Consider the following 24,499-nt stretch of genomic DNA (forward strand, 5'->3'; position numbering starts at 1 on the left):
TAGAACGTCACTCGCGTGCCCTGAACACCCCTGTCATTGCAAACAAAGTTTGCCAATGCTCGGTGTAATGGCAACATCCCATCCGGGTGCCTGTCGAACTACCTCTGCCTGTGGCGTCAGTCTGTCGGGCGTAATTCCAAATCGAGCCGCCAATTCCAAGTGAAAAGAAGTTGGCCTTGGCTCCTTCAAAAGAGCTTCCTGATCCTTCACTTTGCCCCAAAAGCGGCAAAGTTTGTACTTTCATTCATTAGACTCGGTGCAGGTCCCACGCCATGTGGTACCAGTTCTGCTTTTCTATTTGCCTTTTCTGCCACATTCCTCAGCTGCTCTCGAACTCTCAGACCTGTCGTCGTCTTTATCATTCTGTTCTTTCTGTGCCTTATTAGGGCACTTCGCGGAGATATGTCCCTGTTCCCCACATCCAAAGCACTTCCCCTCTCTAAAGAAGCCAGCTCTCTCTTCAGGAGTAAGCTTGGGTCATGCATCCTTTTTTCTCTGGGTTGCTCTTTTTCTTTCTACTTTCATTCCCAAAAGTCTGTTCGGCTCGTTGTGTCATGGCCTCATCTGTGGGGTAGGTCAGACTGCCAGAGTGAATGGCAAAGCCCCACTTCGCATGACTCATCAACTCCTGAATAGAAGCTGACTTCTGTTCCAAGCAGTGATCTCGGATCTCTGTAGGTAGACCCAAGGTAAACCGCTCAATCTGTTCTCTGAACGAGATCTTCTTGAATGAAGAGGCGGGTAGAAAAGAGCTCCAGAATCTTTCACAATAAACATTGATTGTATCTTTCTTGGTCATCCGAAGATGGTTCCAAGCAGCTCGTATATCTCGCTCAAACTCTTGAGTCAACCAAGAAGAAATAAAAAGCCTCTTAAATTTCAGCCATTTAACTGGCGCAGTCTTGTTTAAAAGAAGCGTGGACCACCAAGTACGAGCATTCCCCTTAAAGTAAGAGGCAGCTCTCCGAATCTTGGAGTGCTCTGAATAGCGTCCTCCCGCGAAAGCGATGTCAAACTGCTGTATAAAAGACAAAGCCTTCGAAGCATCTGAGTATCTTGAAAAAGTATCAAACTTGATCGAGTGGCACCTTCCTTAAACTCTCGGACTTTCTTGCTTTTATCTTCGAGAAAGTCATACTGGTTAGCTTTGTAAAAGTTCTTCTTGTTCGCATAAAACTTTCCGTCATCGGAATCTGAGCTGTCTGTAGACGAGTCCTCGGTAGAATTGTCAGTCTCTGGGAGATGTAGCCTTCTTCTTGCCCTTTCCGAAGCTTTGTTTCTTGCTTCGCTTTTTACCTTTTCTGTCTTCTTCGCTCGAATCTGAAGAGCTAGAAGAACTGTCAGAAGAAGAAGAAGAAGAAGAACTCGGTACTCCTTCAAATCGAACACACTTCTTCTGTTTCTTTGCCTTGTCAAATGTCGACCGACGACCCAAATATCCCGGGAAGTCAGTGCCTTTCTTCTGCTTTTTGCTGTGCTTTTTGCCTTTCTTTTGCACGTCGAAAAGTTGAGCAATCCATGCATCAACCACGTTCTCCAGTTCCTTCTCCGTATATTTCTTGGAGGCAGAAGATTTCTTGAGAGCGGGTTTCGGTAGTGGTGTTGTGGTTCTCTGCCACTCCATTTATACCTCTTCCAAAGAGGTCTGGTTCATATATTTTGCTATCTTCGGATCCTTGGCAAAACTGAGCATCATCTTCGTTGCATCGCCTATCAATTGGCGACACTCCATCTCTTGCCGCTCCGCCTGAGTAGGCCTAGGCGGGCCATACTCTCTGTCTGAATCTTCGTTGTGATCCCAGCCCGCATCTCCAGATGCAGAGGGAGTCGACTAATCATTGCTTGAAGCCATAGGTGCCGCGGAAAAAAAATTCGGGGATCGGATTTCCCGTAGAAGAGAAATCGGCCGTGCTCTGATACCACTGTAACAGACTTGGACACTCCAAGTCAAGAATCAACCGCGACAGCACCAAATAACCACTTCAAAACAATTCACAGATCACAATAGATTTGCACTGGCCCGGCGGAGTTCCGTGCCTAGAGATATTGGCCCCAAAGACTGGTGCCCCTTTCGGTATTTCTTTTTGTATTAATCAATTCAAAGTACAAGAGAGTGGGTCGGGATTCACTCTCAGACTCTGCGTCCAGATGCTCTGAGAAGTGAGGCCCTCACCACTAATTTAAAGGTACAAGGGATGCCCAAAAGCAGAGCCCCAAAAGCTTTTAAAATAAAAAGCATAAGAGCTCAAAAGCTCTTCTCTCTCAAGAGAGTCAGTAAAAAGCAAGTTCTTTTTTTCTCTTTCTTTCTCCCAAATCAAAGCGAAAAGCTGAGATTTGCGTCGCTCAGAATTTCCCCAAAAAAATTTATTTTTTTATTTTTTTTTTTTAATAATCCGCTTCCGCGATTTTCGAAAATTAGGGTTTCTGTTGTCCGCCACGTCATCACTTTGTGACAAGTGATAGAGGGAGTCGTTGAACAACTCATGGCCCAAACCTAGATGGTTATTTGAGGGGGGAGTGTTCATAGGCGGCTTTATGTTTCTATGTCTTGTAACATGCATATGTGAGCATTTGTGTTGCATTGTGATGTGCCAACCACTAAATATTCCTAATTGGATGAGATTGCATGGGTAAGTAAGTTTAGTGCATCAAGACACTCGTAAAAGTCTAAAGATCAATGCGGTCTAAGTGTGATGGCTAATTTTACTACGCCGGAATAACAAGAGTTTCGATCTGGACGAAAGGAGAAGCCAACTCCTTAACAAAAGAGCAGAAAAGAAAAACCAACTCCTTAACAAAAAAACGAGCAAACTGATTGTCCCTCGGAATGACCCTTGGAAATTTTTGAGCTAACTTGAGTTGTTTTGCAGATATGTTGTAATCACAGACGATTACTTTCTTTCAAGAAGGGGGATGTCACAAAACTGCTAACGTGTCAATCCACTGAAGAACAAAGCCAACTTCAAATCCCGGCCAAGGGGTCAAAACCCTAAGAAGCAGCAGCAGAAGAAGAAGAAGAAGTTTTACAGACTTACAAAGTCTTGACGAGTGGCCTATTTTTAAAGAAGAGTTCCCACCAACTTACGGGATCCCGTCCGATAGGGCCCAAGTGACATAAAGGCTTAAAAAATAAAGCAGAATACACTCAAAAGACTTTGCACAGATGATGTGGCACTGGTACGGACATTCCGCAATTCGCGGCGGATTTTTAGAAAATTTTCAAAATTTTAGGAAAGTGTTTTCTTGGGGTTAACTTTTCATATTTGATGCTTCTAGGCTTTGGGCCTTTAAATATGAGCCTTGGGGGCCAACACGCAAATTGCAAAGGAGGTGCTCCCCAACTGTTATACTTTGCGAATCGGCAATAATAAAGAAATACCGAAAGGGACGCCAGCATTTGGGGCCAGTGCTGTCTTGGGGTGGCACTTCGCCACTCCCCGTCTCGTGTCATGCATCTTTTTCGATTCAGTTGTTATTTAAGTGCTTAAAGTTGTTCGATCTGTTCTTTTCTATTGGCACGTGGTGCCCGTCTTCTGACATTGTGCGTGTGTACACTAGAGCGCCATACATTCTAGTCGTCGTCATTTTCTTTTGAAAGCTTGACAAGAAGCCAGTTCGAGCTGGCACTCGACGGCCCCACCATTTGCTCTCTATGTTGCATCATCACCGCATGTAGACCATCACCGCCTCCACGTTGTCTGGTTTGGAAGTCTATACTTTGACATCACAGCTTACATCTAGGAAGACTCTCTCCCAATCCTATAAAAGAAGCCTACGCTGCACACTTTGACTCCAGTTCATATCCGACTTTACATCCTATCACTATATGTAACAAATTGATGACGTGGCAGATTGCCCGGGACAGGTGACGTGGCAACTGTATAGCCCTCTGTGAATCACGCGGACGTGGCAGCTGTACGGATCGGCTGCATTTCGCGTTGACATGCCACGTGGACAACCATATGAATTTCCGCCAATTGCACTGTCTACTTCTTGGGCAGTTTTTTAAGATTAGATGCTTTTGAGTTATTGCTTTTGAACAATGCTTTTGGGCTTCTGCTTTTGAGGCATCCCTTGTAAGAATAAATAGATCCTTGGGGCTCACTCTGCGGAGCATCTAGACGCAGTGTCTGAGAGCAAAGGTCACGCAGGTGTTGTACTTTGCTTAAGCATTAAAAATAAAAATAAATACCGAAAGGGGCGCAAGATTTTGGGGCCAATACCTCTAGGCATGGAACTACGCCGGGCCGTGTCGACTCAAATTTTACAATTGTGAAGTATTTTAAGTAATTCTCTCGTGTGTCGTGTCCAAGTCTGTTACAATGGTATCAGAGCTTGTGCTTCTCAAAGCATACCGGTCCTACCAAAGAGCAAACAAAGGACTTGGGCACTTTGGATTTTTGTCATTAACGAATCCTCGTGTCTCGACCCCAAACTTATTAGCCACTCCCACCCTTACTTCATCGCACATCGGGCGCGCTCCCATCTTCATCGCTCTGTCTTAAAGGGCATAAGCCATAAAGAATCCCAAATTACACATGAGTTCTCGTATCAGAGATAACACCTCTCGGTGGGCAGGCAAAGAAAAGTGAAATCTGGCCCGGGAACTGAAGAAAAGAATGAAGAATATGACAAATTTTCGGCAAGAAAGTTTGCCAAAAGACCTTTAAAATCTCTTCGATGGTGGCTGAGAATTTGGATATGCAACAAAAGGAAAAATTGATCCTTTCAACAAGCTCTACACATTAACACAAACAGAACTTATACCTAACAACTTTGGAAAATTAGGGTTTTTGCAGAAAATTTCAGTATGTGTGGAATTAATGTTTTTGGAAGCTCTCATTATCTGTGTGCAGATAACTACTAGAAGCAAGGAACATGCATATGAAAGCATTTGAAAGAATGGAGCCGGACATCGACTCTTTTGCAACAAGGTGAACCAATTGCTAGAAATTTTGCCTGTTTTGCAGGTGAAATCGAGGATGACATGGCCAGGAATTTGCATCTGAAAGAAATTGAGAGCAACAGCAACTCAGGAATGATTTCGTCGATTCAAGATTAAAAAAATGATGAATTTTGTTTTGAAATTTGAATGATGATGCATGAGGAATGATGAATGATGAAATAACATTCTAGTACATCAAGATTCCCATATGAATGAGATGACTGGATATTGTAACCGGCCCGTAGGGCAGTAGGCGTTGGCTTTCACCCGAAATTCTTTACTTTATACACACACACAGAGAACTTTGCAAAGAGAACCTGCGACGGGAGTTAACACTTGAATACACACACGGCTCGGAAGCTAGAATGCTCCGAGCAGACGCCGACAACCTGTAGGCCCCAAAATTGGCGCCCCTTTCGGTATTTCTTTATTCTTTAGGAGGGTAAATTACAAGGTAAGGTCCTGGGAATCCTTCACGTGTATCCACCTAGATACCATTTGATTTGGCCAAATTTCGGCAACGTAACAGCCCCAAAACTTGCGCGAAACCCATTTCCCTGCTGGAACTCGCTTGCACTGTCGTATACCCTCTGATTCCTGTCCAAAAACAGTAAATTCAGCACGCTGTATTTACTGGTTTTTGCCCTGTTTTCAGCCCCAAACAGTCCCCTAACTGTCCTTTGCCAGTGGGGCACGATTCCCAATGATCCTGGCGTCCGTATGGCTGAAAAACAGTAAATATACAGCGCATACACAGCGCTGATTTTGCACCTGTATGGTGAGGTTATGACCCTCACCAGTGCCCGCTTTGGAGCAGCAGCTAGCTACCCCTGTTCTTGCTCAAGGAGGCTCTTGCCTCAGCACAAAAGCATGAACCCACACAACTGTACATCAGTCAAATGAGGAGCCCTCTTGTGGGGCATCACATAACTGCACGTAGGGGAGACAGAGAACAGTGTGTAGTGTGCAGGGCATCACTCCTAGCACCACACTGTACATGAGAGGGAAAGGAAGCACTCCATAGCTCTTAAGCTGTGACCGGTTGCAAATGAAGCCTCTCCCTTCTCTAAATTCAGCGCCAATTCTTCTGCAAGAGGAAAGTGCATGAAAAGTTGACACTTGGCGCATTTACAAGCATTTGCCCGTTTCGAGCTTGCCGCTTAAAAATATCCTGACCGGTTGCCCAGTTGACTTGGCGGCAGAGTTGTAAAATGTTCCCCTAGTCATACCGGAGGTAATGACGCGAACACATTTCACGGCCCAAAATAGCAGTTCCCTAAATTTTAGGAGATGCTTCCGTTGGGCTCCCACTGGTCTTCTGACCATCTATCCTCATTGGGACCGCATCCAAAATTGCAATGTGGCCCAACTGTCGGATACTTTTTGTTGGTAGTCCCACCTTGACTTTACGCCTTAATTGAGTTCACTTCCTAGTATCCACCAACTTGCTAAGTGCGACGGGGGGACCTATAGGATCTTGCTCTGAGCCTAGACATCCTCTTACCATACGAATTCCAGTGCCGACCACTTCCCGTCTGCGGGTGAATCTACCGTTCACATTGGCCATACAATGTCCGACCGTTTGCTACTTCAAAAAGAGGGTCTCAAAATAAATAAAATAAACCCCATTGGAAAGAAACCAACAACCAAGGTTAGCAGTTGCCACATCTCTGTGACATGGTTAATAACTGCCACGTCCTCGTGACATACCCCTCTCTTGAAATCGCAAACGTCCTCGATTGCATACCATAAGTACACGCCACTGATGATCTTGTGCTATCAACACTCTTTTATCATCGCATGTATCCGCAAGAAAGGTCGTAACATACATAGATACAAATGACTTAATGAGGCCTTCATACTTTTGTCAGTTCCATCTATGGCACTGAATTCATATGTACATTTGATGTACTAGCTCTATCATTACCCCTCCTTTGCACACGTTGGGTTGGGGCATAAGTAGGCTGTAACCCAAAGGCTTCAAGGTAAAGCTGCAATACATTTGGTGACTCTAACAGTTCATGCTCTTCCATCCACTTTGCATCCATAGGCGGATAGTTCTTGAACTTCACCAAATAGCGTCTTGCAACTTGTCCTTTAACTTTTCTGTCCTTATGTGCCAAATCTTGCTCAGGTACCAGGATCTCATCAAGTTATCCTCAACTGGCATATCTTCTGGCACATCATCCACGAAGGGTCTTAGAAGACTCACGTGAAACGCATTATGAATCTTCCACGCATCAGGCAATTTCAGCCTGTAAGCCACGTCGCTGATCTTGTCAAGCACTTGAAAAGGCCCATAGTAACGCATGCTGAGCTTAGGAAATAGCCGTTCCTTGCCCTTCATCTTCTTTAACCTTGCCTTTTCGAACCTTAGCAGAACCCAATCACCAGGTGATAGTAGCAATTCACGACGGTGACGATCAGCAACCTTTTTCTGTTTTGCCTGAGTCCTCTCTAAGGCAACTTTAATCTTCTTATACATCTCATCCATGTTCTCAACATATCGATCTGCCTCAAAGATCTTGTCCTTTGTGTGCAAAATGGGAGGAACCTTTTTGCCGCCTTCAACAATTTCAAAAGGTGCTTTGCCAGTAGACGAATGCACCGTATTATTGTACGCATACTCAAGCATAGGCAAATACTGTTCCCACTTGCCCTTATTATCTGACACATAGCATTTCAGCAGATCTAAGACAGTAGAATTAGCCTCTTCTGACTGTCCATCAGTTTGTGGATGAAACGAAGACGAGAACTTGAGCGTAGTACCCATGTTCTCAAACAATCCTCTCCAGAACAAACTGGTCATGCGAGGATCACGATCACTGATAATCGATTGTGGCATACCATGGTACTTAAACACATTGTACATGAACAAGCGTGCCATCTGATCAGATTTTATCTTCTTCCTGACAGGGATAAAATGGGCATGCTTGTTGAACCTGCAGATAATGGTCCATTTACCATCATTTCCTGTTGGCATCCTTGGAAGATCAAAGATAAAGTCCATAGCAATGCTTTCCCATGGCTTATCCGGAATCGGTAGTGGTTGTAACAACCCTGTGCCTTTTGCCTGTCAAACTTGACCTTTTGGCAAACTATGCATGCTCGCACAAAGGCATCCACATCTCTCCTCAAGGTAGGCCAATAGAAGAACGTCTCTACCGCTTTAACTGTTGCATCAATGCCACGATGCCCTGCATACGGTGGGACATGACTCTCTTCCATGACCTTATGTCGCAGTGGCCTAGTGACACAAAGTCTGCCATGCATCATGATAAAACCATCTCTGAGGAGGTAGTGCTCGTGATGTTGCCCCTCTTGTAACTGTTCAAAGATCCTTGCAAAATCTTCATCAACAGTATACTGTTCCTTCATGTCATCTAACTCATGATGATAAGGAATTTACACAGCTGAAATTTGTGGCTTTCTTGATAACGCATCAGCCACAACATTCTTCTTGCCTTCCACATGCATAATCTGGAAGTGGAACATGGAAAGAATGTTTGCCCATCGCATATGCTTTTCGGATAACTTTGACTGTGTCAAGAAGTATCGCAAGGTCTGATGATCTGTTTGGACAACAAAATCAGCACCTAAGAGGTAGTGCTTCCAGCTAGAAAGCGCATGAATCACGGCCAAGAGCTCTTTCTCATAGACTTGCATAGTCCTCTCTGGCCCTTGCAAAATTCGGCTTTCATAGGCTACTACCCGTCCATCTTGCATTAGCACTGCTCCGATGCTACTGCCACACGCGTCACACTGGACCACAAATGACTTCCTGAGATCTGGCAGAACAATAACTGGATCTGAAGTCAACTTTTCCTTTAAGAGACTAAAAGCTGAAATCTCTTTTTGGGTCCATCTGAAAGTGACCTCTTTCTTTTGCAATGCGTGAAGAGGCGATGCTATCTCTGCAAAATTTCTGATAAACCTTCTATAGCAGGAACACAATCCCAAGAAGCTTCTGACATCGTGCACAGTCTTCAAGTCTGGCTATGTCTTGATAGCTTCGACCTTTGCGGGATCCATTCTAACACCATCCTTTGAGACTATGTGGCCCAGAAAGTGGATCTCTTCAAGGAAGAATTCACTTTTCTTAGGATTAACAAGTAACCTGTGACTGCGCAGCTCTTCGAACACAATGGTCAAGTGACGCCTATGCTCCTCTTCATTCTTCGAATACACAATCATGTCATCGAAGAATGTTCCAACAAACTGTTGAACGTGGCAGGAGCATTTGTTAGCCCAAACGGCATCACTAGAAACTCATAAAGACCAAATGTCGTTCTAAACGCAGTCTTGTGCACATCCTCTGGGCTTATACGAATCTGATGGTACCCACTCTTCAGGTCTATCCTGCTGAAAATTGCAGCACCCTCTAAACGATCGAGAATATCATCAATGAGAGGAATAGGGAACCTATTCTTGATGGTATTCTTATTCAACGCACGGTAATCAATACACATGCGCCATGAGCCATCCTTCTTCTGCACTAGGAGCACTGGGGAGCAAAAGGGTGAAGAACTAGGCTGAATCAGCCCCTTCTCTAATAACTCCTCAACCTGGCCCATAATCTCTTTCTGTTGCGCCGCACTAACCCTGTAGGGAGGTCTATTTGGTGGGCTACACCCTGGCACCAAATCTATCCGATGGTCCTCAGGTCTCTCTGGCAGCAATTGCGACGGTAATGAATCAGAAAAACAGTCACTAAACTTTTGCAAAAATGCTGACCTTTCTTTATCTAACACAGATAAATTTGACTGATCACTATCTGAGACATCACGTGCAAAAATCAAGTACACAGAAAGATGATTCTTTATTACAGAAGTGATAGCAGAAGCAGATACAATAGGGACTAACTCTCCTTTAAGCTTTACATCCAAGATGTGAGTTTTGCCCCTATGCTGTACAGTGATCTTTTTTTTGTAGGCATCCAAGACTCCATGCACTCGGAACATCCATGGGATCCCCAACAAGGCGTCACAACCTTCCAGCGGCATGATGTAAAACTCTTCAGTGTCCACATACGACTGAATATGCAGACGCAGTTTTCCAATGATGGGAGTAACACACTCTGAGTAGCCAGGACATGCCAACCCTGCCTCTGCTGTGTACCCCATCTCTTCAGCTTTGATGCCGAGCTTCATAGCTAACTCTGGTGAGATAAAGTTGGCTTTGGCACCTGGACCAAAGAAGATGAGTGCCGTCTGATCCCTAACTTTACCCCATGCCCTGCATAACTCACTGGCATCTGTGCTGGGCCTGTCACCCACCATGTCTGGCACTAAACCTGCCGTGGGTTTAGGCTTCTTGCCTTTCTGGTCTTCTTTATCCTCTGAGTCAGTTGGCCTTTTCCTTTGTGGACAATTGATAGAAATATGACCAGGCTGCTCGCATATAAAGCATTTGTTCTCAGCCATTAGGACCTTCTTTTCCTCGAGCGACTCACGCACAAAAGGCTTCCTTTTCTGTTTCTTTGCCTGCGCTCCAGAAGTCCCAGCTGAATCCTTGTCCTTGGTGGCCTGTTCTGACCCCTGTGACGCATCAGGAGCCGTTTTCACAAAGGGCTTCTTCGCTGAATTTTTCTTTTGCTGCCCTCCTTTATCACTGCTCGGAAATCCACTGTCCTCTCCTTTCAACAGGGCAAGACTAGTGTTCGCAACTTCCATAAGCTGAGTAAGGGTAGCCACTCTATTCTTTGTACAGTAATCGCGAAGCCCTTTAGGCAGCCCACAACAATACTTCTCTATCTGCTCTGTCAATGGCACAAATCTGTAGGAGGTCACTGAGAGTAATGCTTTACAAAACCTCCTATTGTACTCCAGCAAGCTCTTGCACGAAGCTGCCGTAAGCTGGTGCCAATCTGTCAGGACATCGGCTTCAAATTCATTTGATAGCCAAGCAGATGCAAACATTTGCTTGAAGTAAACCCAAGTGGCGGGTGCCTGTCCTTGCATTAACAATGTCGTCCACCATGTAAGCGCATTGTCCTTTAAGAAAGTGGCAGCTTTCCTAACCTTCGAGGCCTCTGTAAAATTCCCTCCCGCATAAGCTGTATCAAACTGCTGGAGGAAAGTGAGTGCCTTTGTCTTGTCCTCGAAACCACTGAAGGTACTGAACTTTACCGCTGCACCACCTTCTTTGTAAGCCTTCGGCTTCTCTAGTGCCCCCAAGTTGTCATACGGAATGGTCTGCAACATGGGCACTGTACTAGGCATGATCGGCACGCCTTGGCCATTCACATTTTGCGTCAGAGGTGCGATATCTGGCTGCTGTCCAGAAAAACCAGCCATGCCAAAATGACTCTGTGGCACCCCAAACTGGCCCTGGTTGCCGTGGAAACCTTGCTGCATGCCGATAGTACCATACATGGGGTTTGGCATGATGCCTTGCATACCCCCGAACACTGTTCCTGGCATGTACGGCTGACTTCCAGATGCATAACCAGCCATACTTTGGAACACTGATCCACCCCTGAAATACCCAGGATGTACCGTGGGTGGTGGAAAAACTGAGTGCATAGCCTCGTATCCAGCTCCCTGTCCATTCAAGACAGCATGCTGGCTCTGAAAGGTGGCGGGCTAAACTAGCATAACCTGTGGAATAGGCGTTCTAGCCACCTGTTCAAGCACGGGAGGAACCTGCTTTGGAGCCCCCGACTCCGCAACATGCGAGTGTTCCCTTTCCTCCTGCGCCTCATGAAGTACCTGGGCTTGAGCTTCAACAAGCTCCGTACGCGGCGTAGGTTGCCTATTTCGATGTTGCACTGGTGGCGCTTGCAAGAATTCCATAAACCTCGGATTCTGCACCAGCTGCGAAAAGACATTCACCGCGGCAACTAACTGAGTCTTAAACGCATCATCCTCAAGTTGCCCTGTCATAAAGCCCTGTACTACTGGAGGGACATTCACGTTGACAGGAGGTACAGACTGACGTGGCCGTGAGCTCTCGCCAATCTCAAAAACCATAGGAATCTCCTACCTGTCCTATGGAGAGGAACCCTCTTCCATAATTCCCTTCCCCTTGTCGGCCATAGTGTAATCCCCGCGTTCTTGCACTGTGTGTCTTTACCCTGAACAATCCAGGCTCACTCTTTAAGGAAAAAGTGATTGATATCCCGGCAACGGAACCATGTAACCGGCCCGTAGGGCGGTAGGCGTTGGCTTTCACCCGAAATTCTTTACTTTATACACTCACACAGAGAACTTTGCAAAGAGAACCTGCGACGGGAGTTAACACTTGAATACACACACAGCTCGGAAGCTAGAATGCTCCGAGCAGACGCCGACAACCTGTAGGCCCCAAAATTGGCGCCCCTTTCGGTATTTCTTTATTCTTTAGGAGGGTAAATTACAAGGTAAGGTCCTGGGAATCCTTCACGTGTATCCACCTAGATACCATTTGATTTGGCCAAATTTCGGCAACGTAACAGCCCCAAAACTTGCGCGAAACCCATTTCCCTGCTGGAACTCGCTTGCACTGTCGTATACCCTCTGATTCCTGTCCAAAAACAGTAAATTCAGCACGCTGTATTTACTGGTTTTTGCCCTGTTTTCAGCCCCAAACAGTCCCCTAATTGTCCTTTGCCAGTGGGGCACGATTCCCAATGATCCTGGCGTCCGTATGGCTGAAAAACAGTAAATATACAGCGCATACACAGCGCTGATTTTGCACCTGTATGGTGAGGTTATGACCCTCACCAGTGCCCGCTTTGGAGCAGCAGCTAGCTACCCCTGTTCCTGCTCAAGGAGGCTCTTGCCTCAGCACAAAAGCATGCACCCACACAACTGTACATCAGTCAAATGAGGAGCCCTCTTGTGGGGCATCACATAACTGCACGTAGGGGAGAGAGAGAGCAGTGTGTAGTGTGCAGGGCATCACTCCTAGCACCACACTGTACATGAGAGGGAAAGGAAGCACTCCATAGCTCTTAAGCTGTGACCGGTTGCAAATGAAGCCTCTCCCTTCTCTAAATTCAGCGCCAATTCTTCTGCAAGAGGAAAGTGCATGAAAAGTTAACACTTGGCGCATTTACAAGCATTTGCCCGTTTCGGGCTTGCCGCTTAAAAATATCCTGACCGGTTGCCCAGTTGACTTCGCGGCAGAGTTGTAAAATGTTCCCCTAGTCATACCGGAGGTAATGACGCGAACACATTTCACGGCCCAAAATAGCAGTTCCCTAAATTTTAGGAGATGCTTCCGTTGGGCTCCCACTGGTCTTCTGACCATCTATCCTCATTGGGACCGCATCCAAAATTGCAATGTGGCCCAACTGTCGGATACTCTTTGTTGGTAGTCCCACCTTGACTTTACGCCTTAATTGAGTTCACTTCCTAGTATCCACCAACTTGCTAAGTGCGACGGGGGGACCTATATGATCTTGCTCTGAGCCTAGACATCCTCTTACCATACGAATTCCAGTGCCGACCACTTCCCGTCTGCGGGTGAATCTACCGTTCACATTGGCCATACAATGTCCGACCATTTGCTACTTCAAAAAGAGGGTCTCAAAATAAATAAAATAAACCCCATTGGAAAGAAACCAACAACCAAGGTTAGCAATTGCCACATCTCTGTGACATGGTTAATAACTGCCACGTCCTCGTGACAGATATTGTGGTGAGTGCATCAAGAGTTGCTGCAAGATGAGATGGCTACACACGGATCTAGGTGCATCAAGACTTCTGGACGGATGAGATGACTAGGCTGAATGATTGAAACACTATGTTCAGTATGAACTAAGTGTGTGAATGAAGAACTTTGAAATAGAAATTTTCCAAAGATGACTTTCATTTACGTATGAAACTAATGTTTTATGGAGAAGCAGAATAAGATGATGACGATTTCGAACCAATGACAGCTCCAAAATGAACCTGATAACGATAAGAATAATGAATTTTTGAATCATGATAATGATTGATGATGCATGATTGAATGAAACTGTGGTGAGCACATTAAGAGTTCTCAACGGATGAGATGGCAACAAAGCGATAAGATGACTAGAAATGAATGATTGAAACACTTTGTTCAATAAAAACTCACTGTCTGATTGATGAACTGGAATTCCTAGAAATGATTACTCGCACATGATTGTGTTTGAGTGCACATGGAATGATTGATGAAATGACTGCACCATTTTGGTCTTAAGAAATCTGTGGACATGATCGCAATAAGGATTAGGTAATCCGACATAAGTGAGATCCGGTGTGGATCTAGATGCGATTGCCAAATATGTCGCCAAGATCATGGTCCTAGATCTGAATGGATTCTATGTGATATGATCTGAATGTGATGTGAATGTGATGCAGCTGTCCTCTTTGTACACGTGTTGGATTTGTGTCGTCTAGTGCGTCGGTACTTAGAGTCAGTGTCTACTGAATTGGTTTATGGCTTGTCTCATTTTGCAGGCATGATCAAGGGCGATTACAATACTTTCAAGAGGGGGGTATGCCACAAATTGATGACGTGGTAGACTGCCCGGACAGGTGACGTGGTAGCTGTACAATCCTCCGTGAATCGCACTGACCTGGCAGCTTTACAGATCGCTGCATTTCCCGCTAACATGCCACATGGACAGCTATACGGATTTTTGCCAATTGCGCTGGCTGCTTTTTGGGCAGTTTTTGGAGATTAGATGCTTTTAAGCTATTGCTTTTGAACTAAATGCTTTTGGGGCTCTGCTTTTGGGGCATCCCTTGTAAGAATAAATAGACCCTTGGGGCCTCACTCTGCAGAGCATCTTGACGCAAAGTCTGAGAGTAGAGGTCCCGTGGGTGTTGTGCTTTGCTCAAGCATTAACATAAAAATAAATAGCAAAAGGGGCGCTAGATTTTGGGGCCAATACCTCTGGCCACGGAACTACGCCTGGCCGTGTCGACTCAAATCTTAAAGTTGTGAAGTATTTTAAGTGATTCTCTCGTGTTACGTGTCAGATTCTCGTCTTGGGGTGTCCAAGTCTGTTACACTCTAGCCCACTTTGTACTCATTTTTTGGCATATATCAATCTACTTATGATTTGCCACTTTAATTAGTCTCTCTCTCTCTCTCTCTCTCTCTCTCTCTCTCTCTCTCTCTCTCTCTCTCTCTCTCTCTCTCTCTCTCTCTCTCTCTCTCTCTCTCTCTCTCTCTCTCTCTCTAAACACAATAACACAACCATGAACAAATCAGTCTCGTTTTCGCCACAACGCCATTCCCTTTCATGTGGAGGGCCCAATCGGGGTGTGTCACAATAATGCACACGGGGAGGCTTGTTGAGGTGTGCGACACATCCTCACCAGACTTCTCAATATCTGCTCTCTTGATTTTCCAAGGGCTTATACTTTTGTTGTCAATTTATTGAGGGTTGCTCCCGTAATGCTACCTGCTCAGACACCCTCCTTCGAAAGGATCTATGGCCTTAGGCCTCTTGCAGGCCAAGCTCAAATAGCCAATGAAATGTATGTCAAGACATTTGATCCTAGCTGCACAAAAAGAGGAGTCACCAAATTTGAAAAATGTATGCAACATTGCTCACACAAGCACGAGATCAAGCAATCTCGAGATCTTGAAAACTTTAAGCCATGAATTTTTACACACACCACTTGCATTTACTCATTTGCATTGGACACAAAGCATCATTACACTTGGCTTCATGAAGATGACCTAACTGGTACAAGAATCAGACACTGCCCGACATTGGGTAAGACTATCCTCACACATATTTGCACAAAAACTTGGCACACACGTCATGCTGCCATCGGCATAACTTTCAAGATTTTAACGACACATTTGAAGGGGAGGAGAAGTATCAACAAACGCAACGACAACAATTTGCACCAGACATGGCAACAAAAACACACAAATAAATGCTTTGCACATTTGCAGTAGAACTTTGGAAGCGTGCTCCCTAATCACCAATGGTTTAGCATTAGGCTATGTCACAAAATTATGACGTGGCACGACCAATCGACACTCGCTGACGTCGCAGTTGTACGGACCCTCCACAAATTGCGTTGGCTGGCTGATGTGGCAAGCCGTACGCACGCTCCGTTTTTTACGGCAAGCTTGTACGGAATTTTTGCAAAGAGTGCTGGCAACTTTTGGGAACCAATGCTTTTGAGTTTGAAGCTTTTCATGTAACTGCTTTTGAGAGCCCTCAAGGCCTTTAAATTGAACCCCAGAGCCACTCTCTAGCTCAGATTGTTGACGAGCTTCAGAGCAGAGAGGACCCGCGGGCATTGTAACTTTTGCTCATAAAAAATAAATACCGAAAGGGGCGCCAGACTTTGGGGCCAATCTCTTTGGGCACAAAACTACACCAGGCCGTGTCGACTCAATTGAACTGCGATTAAAGTGTGGAGTATTTTTAAGTAATTCTCTCGTGTTGGGCCAGACTCTCGACTTGGGATGCCTAAGTCTGTCGCAGTGGTATCAGAGCTCAGCCAATTTCTCTTCTAAACAGGAAATCCGATCCTTTTTCCTGCGGCGCACATGGATTCAGGAGATGATTCTCGCAAGAATCAAACAAACCCACCCGACAATTATGGAGCGGATGGCAGCACGGGAAATTCAAATGGAACAACAGATGAAGAGTACGGCCCACCTCAGCCTACGAAGTACCAATTAATGGAGATGCAACGTCAACGGCAGGTTGATGATTGCACAAAGCAATGCTCCAGTTTTTGAAGGATCCCTAATATGCCAAATTTTTGACCCGACACCCAATCGATGAAGTGCATTCCTGACGGCAGACATCCATCGGATTCCCATTAAAGTCAGCCCTCAAGAAACCTCCTGTCCCACGGATGTTTACTGAAGATGAACTCGATGACGTTGTCGAAAGACAAGTCAACCAACTTTTGGGGTCGAAGAAGCAACTTAAGAAACGCAACAAGGGAACAGACTACCTAGCTATTTGGGTCGTCAATCTTCTTTTGCGAATGCAAGAAATAGAAGAAGCATGTACGCTTTGAGGAATTGTCCAGTTCGTCCTCATCTTCTTCTGACAGTTCGGATAGCTCTTACTCTTCTGATTCGAGTGATGAGGACAAAAAGGGCAAGAAACGACGAAAGAACCACATACATAAAAAGAAGAAGAAGGCGGCCAAGAAAAGCAGATCCCACCGCAGATCCCGACAATTTTTTGACAGTTTTAACGAGGATTCATCCTCTTCTGAGAGTTTGGACTCTGAGGACCAGATGTTTTATCCGAAGAGGAAGCATTTTTATAGAGCAAATCAATACAACTTTCTTGAAGACAAGAATGCCAAGACCAAAGAATTCAAGGAAGGTGGGACAAGCAGTCAAATTTGATACTTTTTCAGGGTTTAGAGATGCCCACAAAGCCCTTGCCATTTGACATAGCTTTTTTTGAAGGGCGTTACTCATAACACTCAAAGATTAGAAGGGTGGTATCTTATCTGAAAGGAAATGCTCGAACATGGTGGTCCACTCTTCTCTTACGAAAAGAAGCACCAATCAAGTGGCTTAAATTCAAGCGAGTTTTGATTTCCTCTTGGCTCACTCGCGAGTACGAACGCGATATGATTACAGCTTGGAATCATCTTCAAATGACCAAGGGAGACACTTTGGATTCATTCTGCAAAAGGTTTTGGGATGCTTTTTTACCTGCCTCTTCCTTCAAAAAGATCAGCTTTAAGCAACAAATTGAGCGGTTTGCTGTGGACTCTCTTAAGGAGCTTTGAGATTATTGTTTACTACAAAAATCCGAGTCCATCCAGCAATTAATGGGACATGCTAAGCAAGGGTTTGCTATGCATTCGGGTAACCTGACTTATCCCACAGATCAACAGTTGACGCCAAGGACCGGACAAAATTCAACCAATGACAACAAAAGAAAAAAGAAGTTTCAGAAGAAGAAAGATACTCGTCCCTGTTTAACGGAGAAATAGAAATCCAAGTACCTCAAAGAATGCAAGTGTCTTGATTGTGGCAAACAAGGGCATATTGCCGCACGGTGCCCCAAAAAGGCACACGAGCCACATCAGAAGATAGGCCAGAGAGTTCCAAAGCAACCAAAGAACATGGCAGAAAAGGAAAGATGAAAGCAAGACTGGTACCGGATTGTGTGGAGACCGACCAGATCAGATGGATGAAAGCACAAGACTTTGCCCTGCATGGGGCAAAGTACGAGATCAAGAAGCCCTCATCTTCTTTGACAGAGGAGCCAAGGCCAACTTCATTTCACCCGAATTGGCGGCTCGACTTGGAATCACGCCCGACAGAATGGGGCCACAGGCAGAGGCTGTTCTAGCGACACCCAGACGAGATGTTGCCATTACACCTGTCATTGGCAAACTCCGTTTGCATTGTCAAGGGTATCTAGGGCACAAGGACTTTTACATCATGCCTTTGGAAGGGTGTGACGTCCTCCTAGGAATCCCTTGGTTCCACAAGAACAGTATTGTGGTTGATTAGTATTGTGGTTGATTATAGGGCCACGAAAGCGACTTTGAAGAATGAGAAGGGCAAAGAAATAGTATTGATGTAAAATTGAAGGGCGAGTCTGTCCCACTTGTATCGGCTTCAGCCATTTCCAAATTAATGAAATACAATCTTTTTGTTTACTCGATCTTTTTGAATGAACTGAATGATGGAACGATCAAATAAGTCTGAATTGGAAAAGGAACGACAAGAATTTCTGCATATACAGGCTGACTATTTCTCTGAAGGCCTGCCAGGCGAGTTACCTCCACCTCGTCCTAAGGACCACACAATTGATTTGATTCCCAGAAGTACACCACCTTAGCGAGTTAGTAGGGCCGAAAATGAAGAGATAATGAACCAAGTAAAAGAACTTCTTGAGAAGGGTCTCATCCAACCTAGCACTTCACCTGTCTGCTCTCCGGTGTTGCTAGTATTAAAGAAAAGGCGGATCTTGGAGGATGTGCATTGACTATAGAGCTCTCAATAAAATCACCATCAAGAACAAATTCTCTATTCCAAGGATCGATGATATACTTGACACACTACAGGGATCCTCTTGTTTTAGCAGAATTGATCCAAAGAGTGGATATAATTAGATCCGAATTGCTCCTGGGGATGTCTATAAGTCAGCTATCCGGACAACCTTTGGTTTGTACGAATATTTGGTTATGCCTTTTGGACTTACGAATGATCCAACAACATTCAACCGAATGATGGATAGGATTTTCAAAGAGTATCAATCTTTTGTGGGCACTTTCTTTGACGACAAGAGGGTTCCAAAACTACAAAACCTTATATAGACTTGTCCGGACATGTAGGCCCTCCAAACAAAGTCACAAAACTGGCAGAAATAAATTCGTCGGACTTTGTAGACAAACCTCGGCTCCAAAGACATGCTGTTAGCATGTCCATGTGGCGCATAGAGACGTGCATGTGACAACCCATCCAGGGTCTTCTCTAGAATAAAATGATAATGTATCTATATAAGCTTGGATTATTGTATCTATATATGCTTGGTCCTACCGTGACATACTCGATCCCTTGTGATAGCTTTACAACTCTGGTTCTCGAAGTAAATTGTAATAGTCTACTACGGGAAACCTATCCCAATAAGTAACCTCCTCAACCAAATAGACTCGCAAATAACACTCCAATACTCCCCAAGTATGCAAGATAAGGCGACAGTAAGCTGCTTCTTATTGCCCCAAGAAACTGCTCCCGAAAAATAGAAAAGGTGTATCTTGTAATCGAACATCGTGTCTTAAAGTTACCACGAACGAGAAATCGGAACGGGGAACGGGGAACGGCAACAGGCATGAAATACCATTCCCTGTTTTGGATACTCACGTTTGAAACACGAAACGGGGATTCGGAACGGGAAATTGGGATGGGAACGAGGACCGGGGACCTGAAAATGGCCATTCCTTGTTACGTCGTGTCTAAATGTGCACCCCGACTGAAATCACTCCATCCTTGAAGACTAATCCAAGAGTCCGTACCTCTAGCATCATACTAGATGCTTAAACAACTATATATACCTAGCTGAATCCAAGATATGCCTAAATTCGCCCTTAAGGTAAAGTGCAAGGTATAGTCTCATGGTAGTCACCCACGAGACAATAAAATCAGCTCCATCATGCATAGTATTGACTAAATATTACATCCCCACTAACGTCGTCAATGCCCAATAGTGGGTGTAGAACTAGGTACTCTATCTATGCTCCCACACACTCACACCACACATGCATGCACACACACAAGCATACATGAATACAAAGATCTGCATCTGAGTGTCAACTTTCTGTCATAACTCAGACTCATCCATAATGAAGCCTAGGACTAAAAGAATCACAAAATAGGAAAATTTAGCACAAAAAAGTGGTAGTTGACAGGACATACGCACCACAGAAGATAGAAAGAATTAGCACAATATCAATTGGTCGTAACTCGGACAAAAACTTCACAATGTGAAGCCTACATGTCTTCTATACGACTAAAAAATATACCAAGATGAATCCACGATATGCCCAGATTCACCCTTAAAGAAAAGTGCAAGGTATGGACTCATGGTAGTCACCCATGAGACAATATAACCATCATGCATAATATTGACTAAATACTACAACATTCCCACTAACGTTGTCAGTGCCCAATAGTGGGTGTAGAACTAGGTACTCAATATATGCTCCCACACACTCACACCACACACACGTACACACATGAGCATACATTTAATACAAAGATCTGCGTACTGAGTTGCTGTCATACCTCTAGAGATGCAAGGCAAACTTAGCCATAATGAAGCCTAGCACTTAAAGAATCATTAAATAGGAAAAAACTATGACTCTTAGAAATATCATAAGATCAAAAGAGCTTCCTACCATTGTGACTTCGTGGGCTTCTACATGAATGAACTACAAAGTCCAACCATGAAATTGAGGTCAAAACGCCAAATGAGGGAACCAAGAGTTTCCAATGCTTGGTAGCATCCGCTACCTCTGAAGGGACAACTTGGAGTTGGGATCCATCAAAAAAGAGATCGGCTTACAGTTGGTTATGGCAAAGGCCTCCAACAACCCATGGACATACCGCTAATCAAAGAGGAGCATACCCTCCTATGTCTGCTCAAAAAATCCCAGATCTATTATTTCAAACTCGTTAGCCATCGTCTCCACCACTACATGGCTACTTGTAATAACGAGAGGATAACAAGCATCACCAATCCACCTTCTCTGAAAAGGTATGAGTCGCAGTCTCGAGAAAGGCGAAGCGCATAGGAAGAAGAGATCAATCTTCTGGTACCAAGCACGAGGAGCCTACTTCACGTTTCACAGCCTTTAAAACTTGTCTTTTGATCATGGGACTGAGAAACCAAGAGGTTGCTCCACATACACCACCTCCTCTACATCACAAAGCTGATTTGGTATCCATCTAATACAAGTCGATCATCTACAAGGGCCAAAATTATCCAAATAGTCACCGTACGTGTAGTCGGTGCAAAGGTTTCAATGTAGTCAACATCGGGCTGCTGAAAAAAGCCTTTAGCTACCAACTAAGCTTTGTGCTTATCCAATGAACCATCTAACTTTTAGTTGGTCTCATGGACCCACATGACACAAATGAACTTCCGCTTCTTTGGGTGACGAGATGAAAAGTGAAAATATCAAGAGAAGGCAGTATCATACCAATAATTAGCTTTTTAAGCAGTAACCTCATATTGTCTGATTTTAATTCTCTTGTTTCAATATCTTCTCTATCCACATTGCCCAGTTGAGCACCATCATATTGTCTGATTTTAATTCTCTTGTTTCAATATCTTCTCTATGCACATTGCCCAGTTGAGCACCATCATGATCAAACAATCTTGTATTGTTATTGTCCCTTCTGCCCATCTTTAATCTCTCATTCCCCTCAACTTTGCAAAGTACAGTATCGACACAACAAATAAAACAAGATGCCTTCTCATTCACTTAGGCACATTGAGTACAGCATGATGGCACGCTAACAATAATATGACACAAAGGCTAAATCAGGCCAAGTGACTTATATAATTGATCAATCGCAGCAAACACATGGTTTGCTGCAATTTACAAAAAAAAATTGAACTTCACCCACAACACTACAAGTTTCGTCATCCTTGCTCTTGTCCTTGACGCTTGACGCTTCTCATAAAGCAGCCACTTGCAAACTACTACTTTAGATTTGCATGATCTCCCATCAGACATAGACGCTGAATAAAACTATAAGGTCGACTTGGATAACATGGTGGCCAGATATATCAGCGCTACAACAGTGCCTGACATTAGTGATGAGCTGATCAAACAAGAAGCTGGCACTTACTAGAGAGTGTCAGGTGGACCAATGATGGTAACGTTCCACTCGAAGATATTCGAATCATCGACAAGTCCAGCTGAAAAACCTTCCACTGGGCGCCTGGCCAGATCTGCACACATATCAACATACCAAGGCATGAGATTGCCACCACGTTGAGTCTGATCGTTAGCCCGGTCAGCTGCAAGAACCCATCAAACAGGAGCGCCTAAACCATGGTGGGTCCGGCCATGAACTCAGGTTAGCTGCAAGATCCCATCAAATTGGCACCCCCATACCCATGTGGGCTCTGATCCTACACTTAACTTTGATCAAGCATCAAGCTGCCACCCTCATACAATTTACGCCTCGTGCGTACCTTTCAGCTGCTTGCGAAGCAGGAGGCTGGCTTGAGTGTCCGCCATACTCTCTCTCTCTCTCTCTCTCTCTCTCGCCTAATGTAAATAGCTTTTGACACATAATGAAAAGCTTTACTAGCCTATGAGAGTGTCATGGAAACTAATTACGTCGATAGTGCGCATCTTACCAAAGGGAATTTTACATCAACAAACAATTATTAGGTCTCATGAGGAATTCTATACTGGTTATTTACTTCTGCAATCAAGTTTGTTTTGTGATTATTGCAAACACATCATTTCTCTTACTATGGTTACCCCACGTGAGTAAAGAGCATGGGGTCTTCAATGAAGACCTCATCATGGGATCGACGGCAAGCAGAGCATGTGTGCATCTCGAGGGCATGTGTGCATCTCGAGGCGAGGATGATCGACAGCCAACAAAAAAGCGAGGTCAACATCCCCCTTGCGATTCGAACCCACAACCTGGATCATGGTAGCATGATGAGTAAACCATGCGTGCGCGTGCATTTCGTTGTCCTCAAGGTGCGAAAGAAAACCTATAAGGTAAACTCTTGCAGGGAAAAGTAAACTCGGACAAGTCCGTTTAAAATCAAATAGTCGAGCCTACCTCGGCTTTGGCGCGCATAGTTCGTGCCATGGATCCCATGATGGGGTCTTCATTCAAAACCCCGTGTTATTTAGTCCCGATGATGGTTACCACAAGTACATAGCACCCTAAAATTTGGAAAACTAATAATTCAATGTACATTAGACATTTGTAGTACTTAAAAAGGTGGGTATTAGGGGGAAATGGGAGAACAAAGATACAAAACGCAAAGGGGGCTTGCCATCATGTGGCTCGATAGTGATCTTTTTAACATCTTAGGCCACCATCCATTCAAGATGTTCTTGCTCATATTCTTCTTATAACCAAACGATAGTGTTATGGTATAAGCAACATAAACTAACACTATCGTTCATCTGTTTGTCTGGCATACTCACACACTCCAATTCAAAAATTTAATCTACTCCCAAACCAACAATGATGCTACTTTATATTTCTTATAACCTTTTAATATTGCCATTGACATGGCAATATCAAAGGATTGCAAGGTAGGGAATGCGTGCAAGTTGAGAGATGGACACACACACACACACACAGACCCTATATCTTGATGATGCAAGCAATAGAGTTGTCCTTCTCCCTCACAAGGATGTGCAATAGAGTGGCAATGGGACAATGCGTGCACACACACACACACAGGGGGGGGGGGGGGGAGAGAGAGAGAGAGAGAGAGAGAGAGAGAGAGTGAGTTATAGCTGTTTCTGAGAGAGCTTTTAATCAATTGAACTTAGCAAAGAGAAGCATCTCCAAAGATTCCAATAAAAACTATTACCCACCATGTGGTTGCTCTATTCTTGTCATATGCATAAACATTCAATGATTTTTGTTCTTTGAGTACCTATGTCACCCCTTGGACTTTCAAAAACCGTGTCATACTATACTTCGATCCTCATATACCTGTAGTGTGACATGAACGAAGGATATGGATGACAACTTGAGCTAGATTACCTAGGGGACAAAGGTTTAAGGCCAAGATTAGCACATGGAGCACATTGATAATGAAAAGGGCACTTGGATTCAATTTGGTCCATCTTCTAATCTTAGTCTTAGCCCTTCTTCCCACGAGTGGTTGAGTCCCAATTGCTATTTATATCCTCCATTGATGTTACAAATAACCATGGACTTTTGGAACCTTGTCATAAGTGTACATAGAATTTTGTCCTTGCATATGACAAATTCTTTCATGAAATATATGTCAGAGTCTTGCAACAAGTCATGTACTTGTGTGAGGATTAGAAGTTTAATGTTAAGCATGCTTAAGGCAAAAATTGAACAATGTGATCTCTCTTTGCCTTTTCCAACTAAGTATCACAAATTTATAGCTTCCTGGAC

The 24,499-nt window shown here is 44.4% G+C and overlaps 1 protein-coding gene across 2 annotated transcripts in view; it reads right to left on the reverse strand.

Annotated features, from left to right (window-relative positions):
* LOC147459544 (ubiquitin-conjugating enzyme E2 7) overlaps nt 1-22,722 on the reverse strand; it is a 69,906-nt gene extending 47,184 nt beyond the window's left edge. For both annotated transcript variants that reach the window (XM_086510794.1, XM_086510793.1), the window contains exons 1-2: nt 22,563-22,722; nt 22,214-22,316 (exon numbers count right to left, since the gene is read on the reverse strand). In XM_086510794.1, the coding sequence (XP_086366920.1) occupies nt 22,214-22,316; nt 22,563-22,608 (149 nt within the window). In that variant the 5' untranslated portion in view covers nt 22,609-22,722. The remainder of the gene's footprint in view (nt 1-22,213; nt 22,317-22,562) is intronic.
* Between the last annotated feature and the right edge of the window lie 1,777 nt (nt 22,723-24,499).

The sequence above is a fragment of the Adiantum capillus-veneris genome, chromosome 4 (assembly GCF_014529385.1).
Source record: "Adiantum capillus-veneris isolate H3 chromosome 4, ASM1452938v2, whole genome shotgun sequence".
In the NCBI taxonomy this organism is placed as follows: Eukaryota; Viridiplantae; Streptophyta; class Polypodiopsida; order Polypodiales; family Pteridaceae; genus Adiantum; species Adiantum capillus-veneris.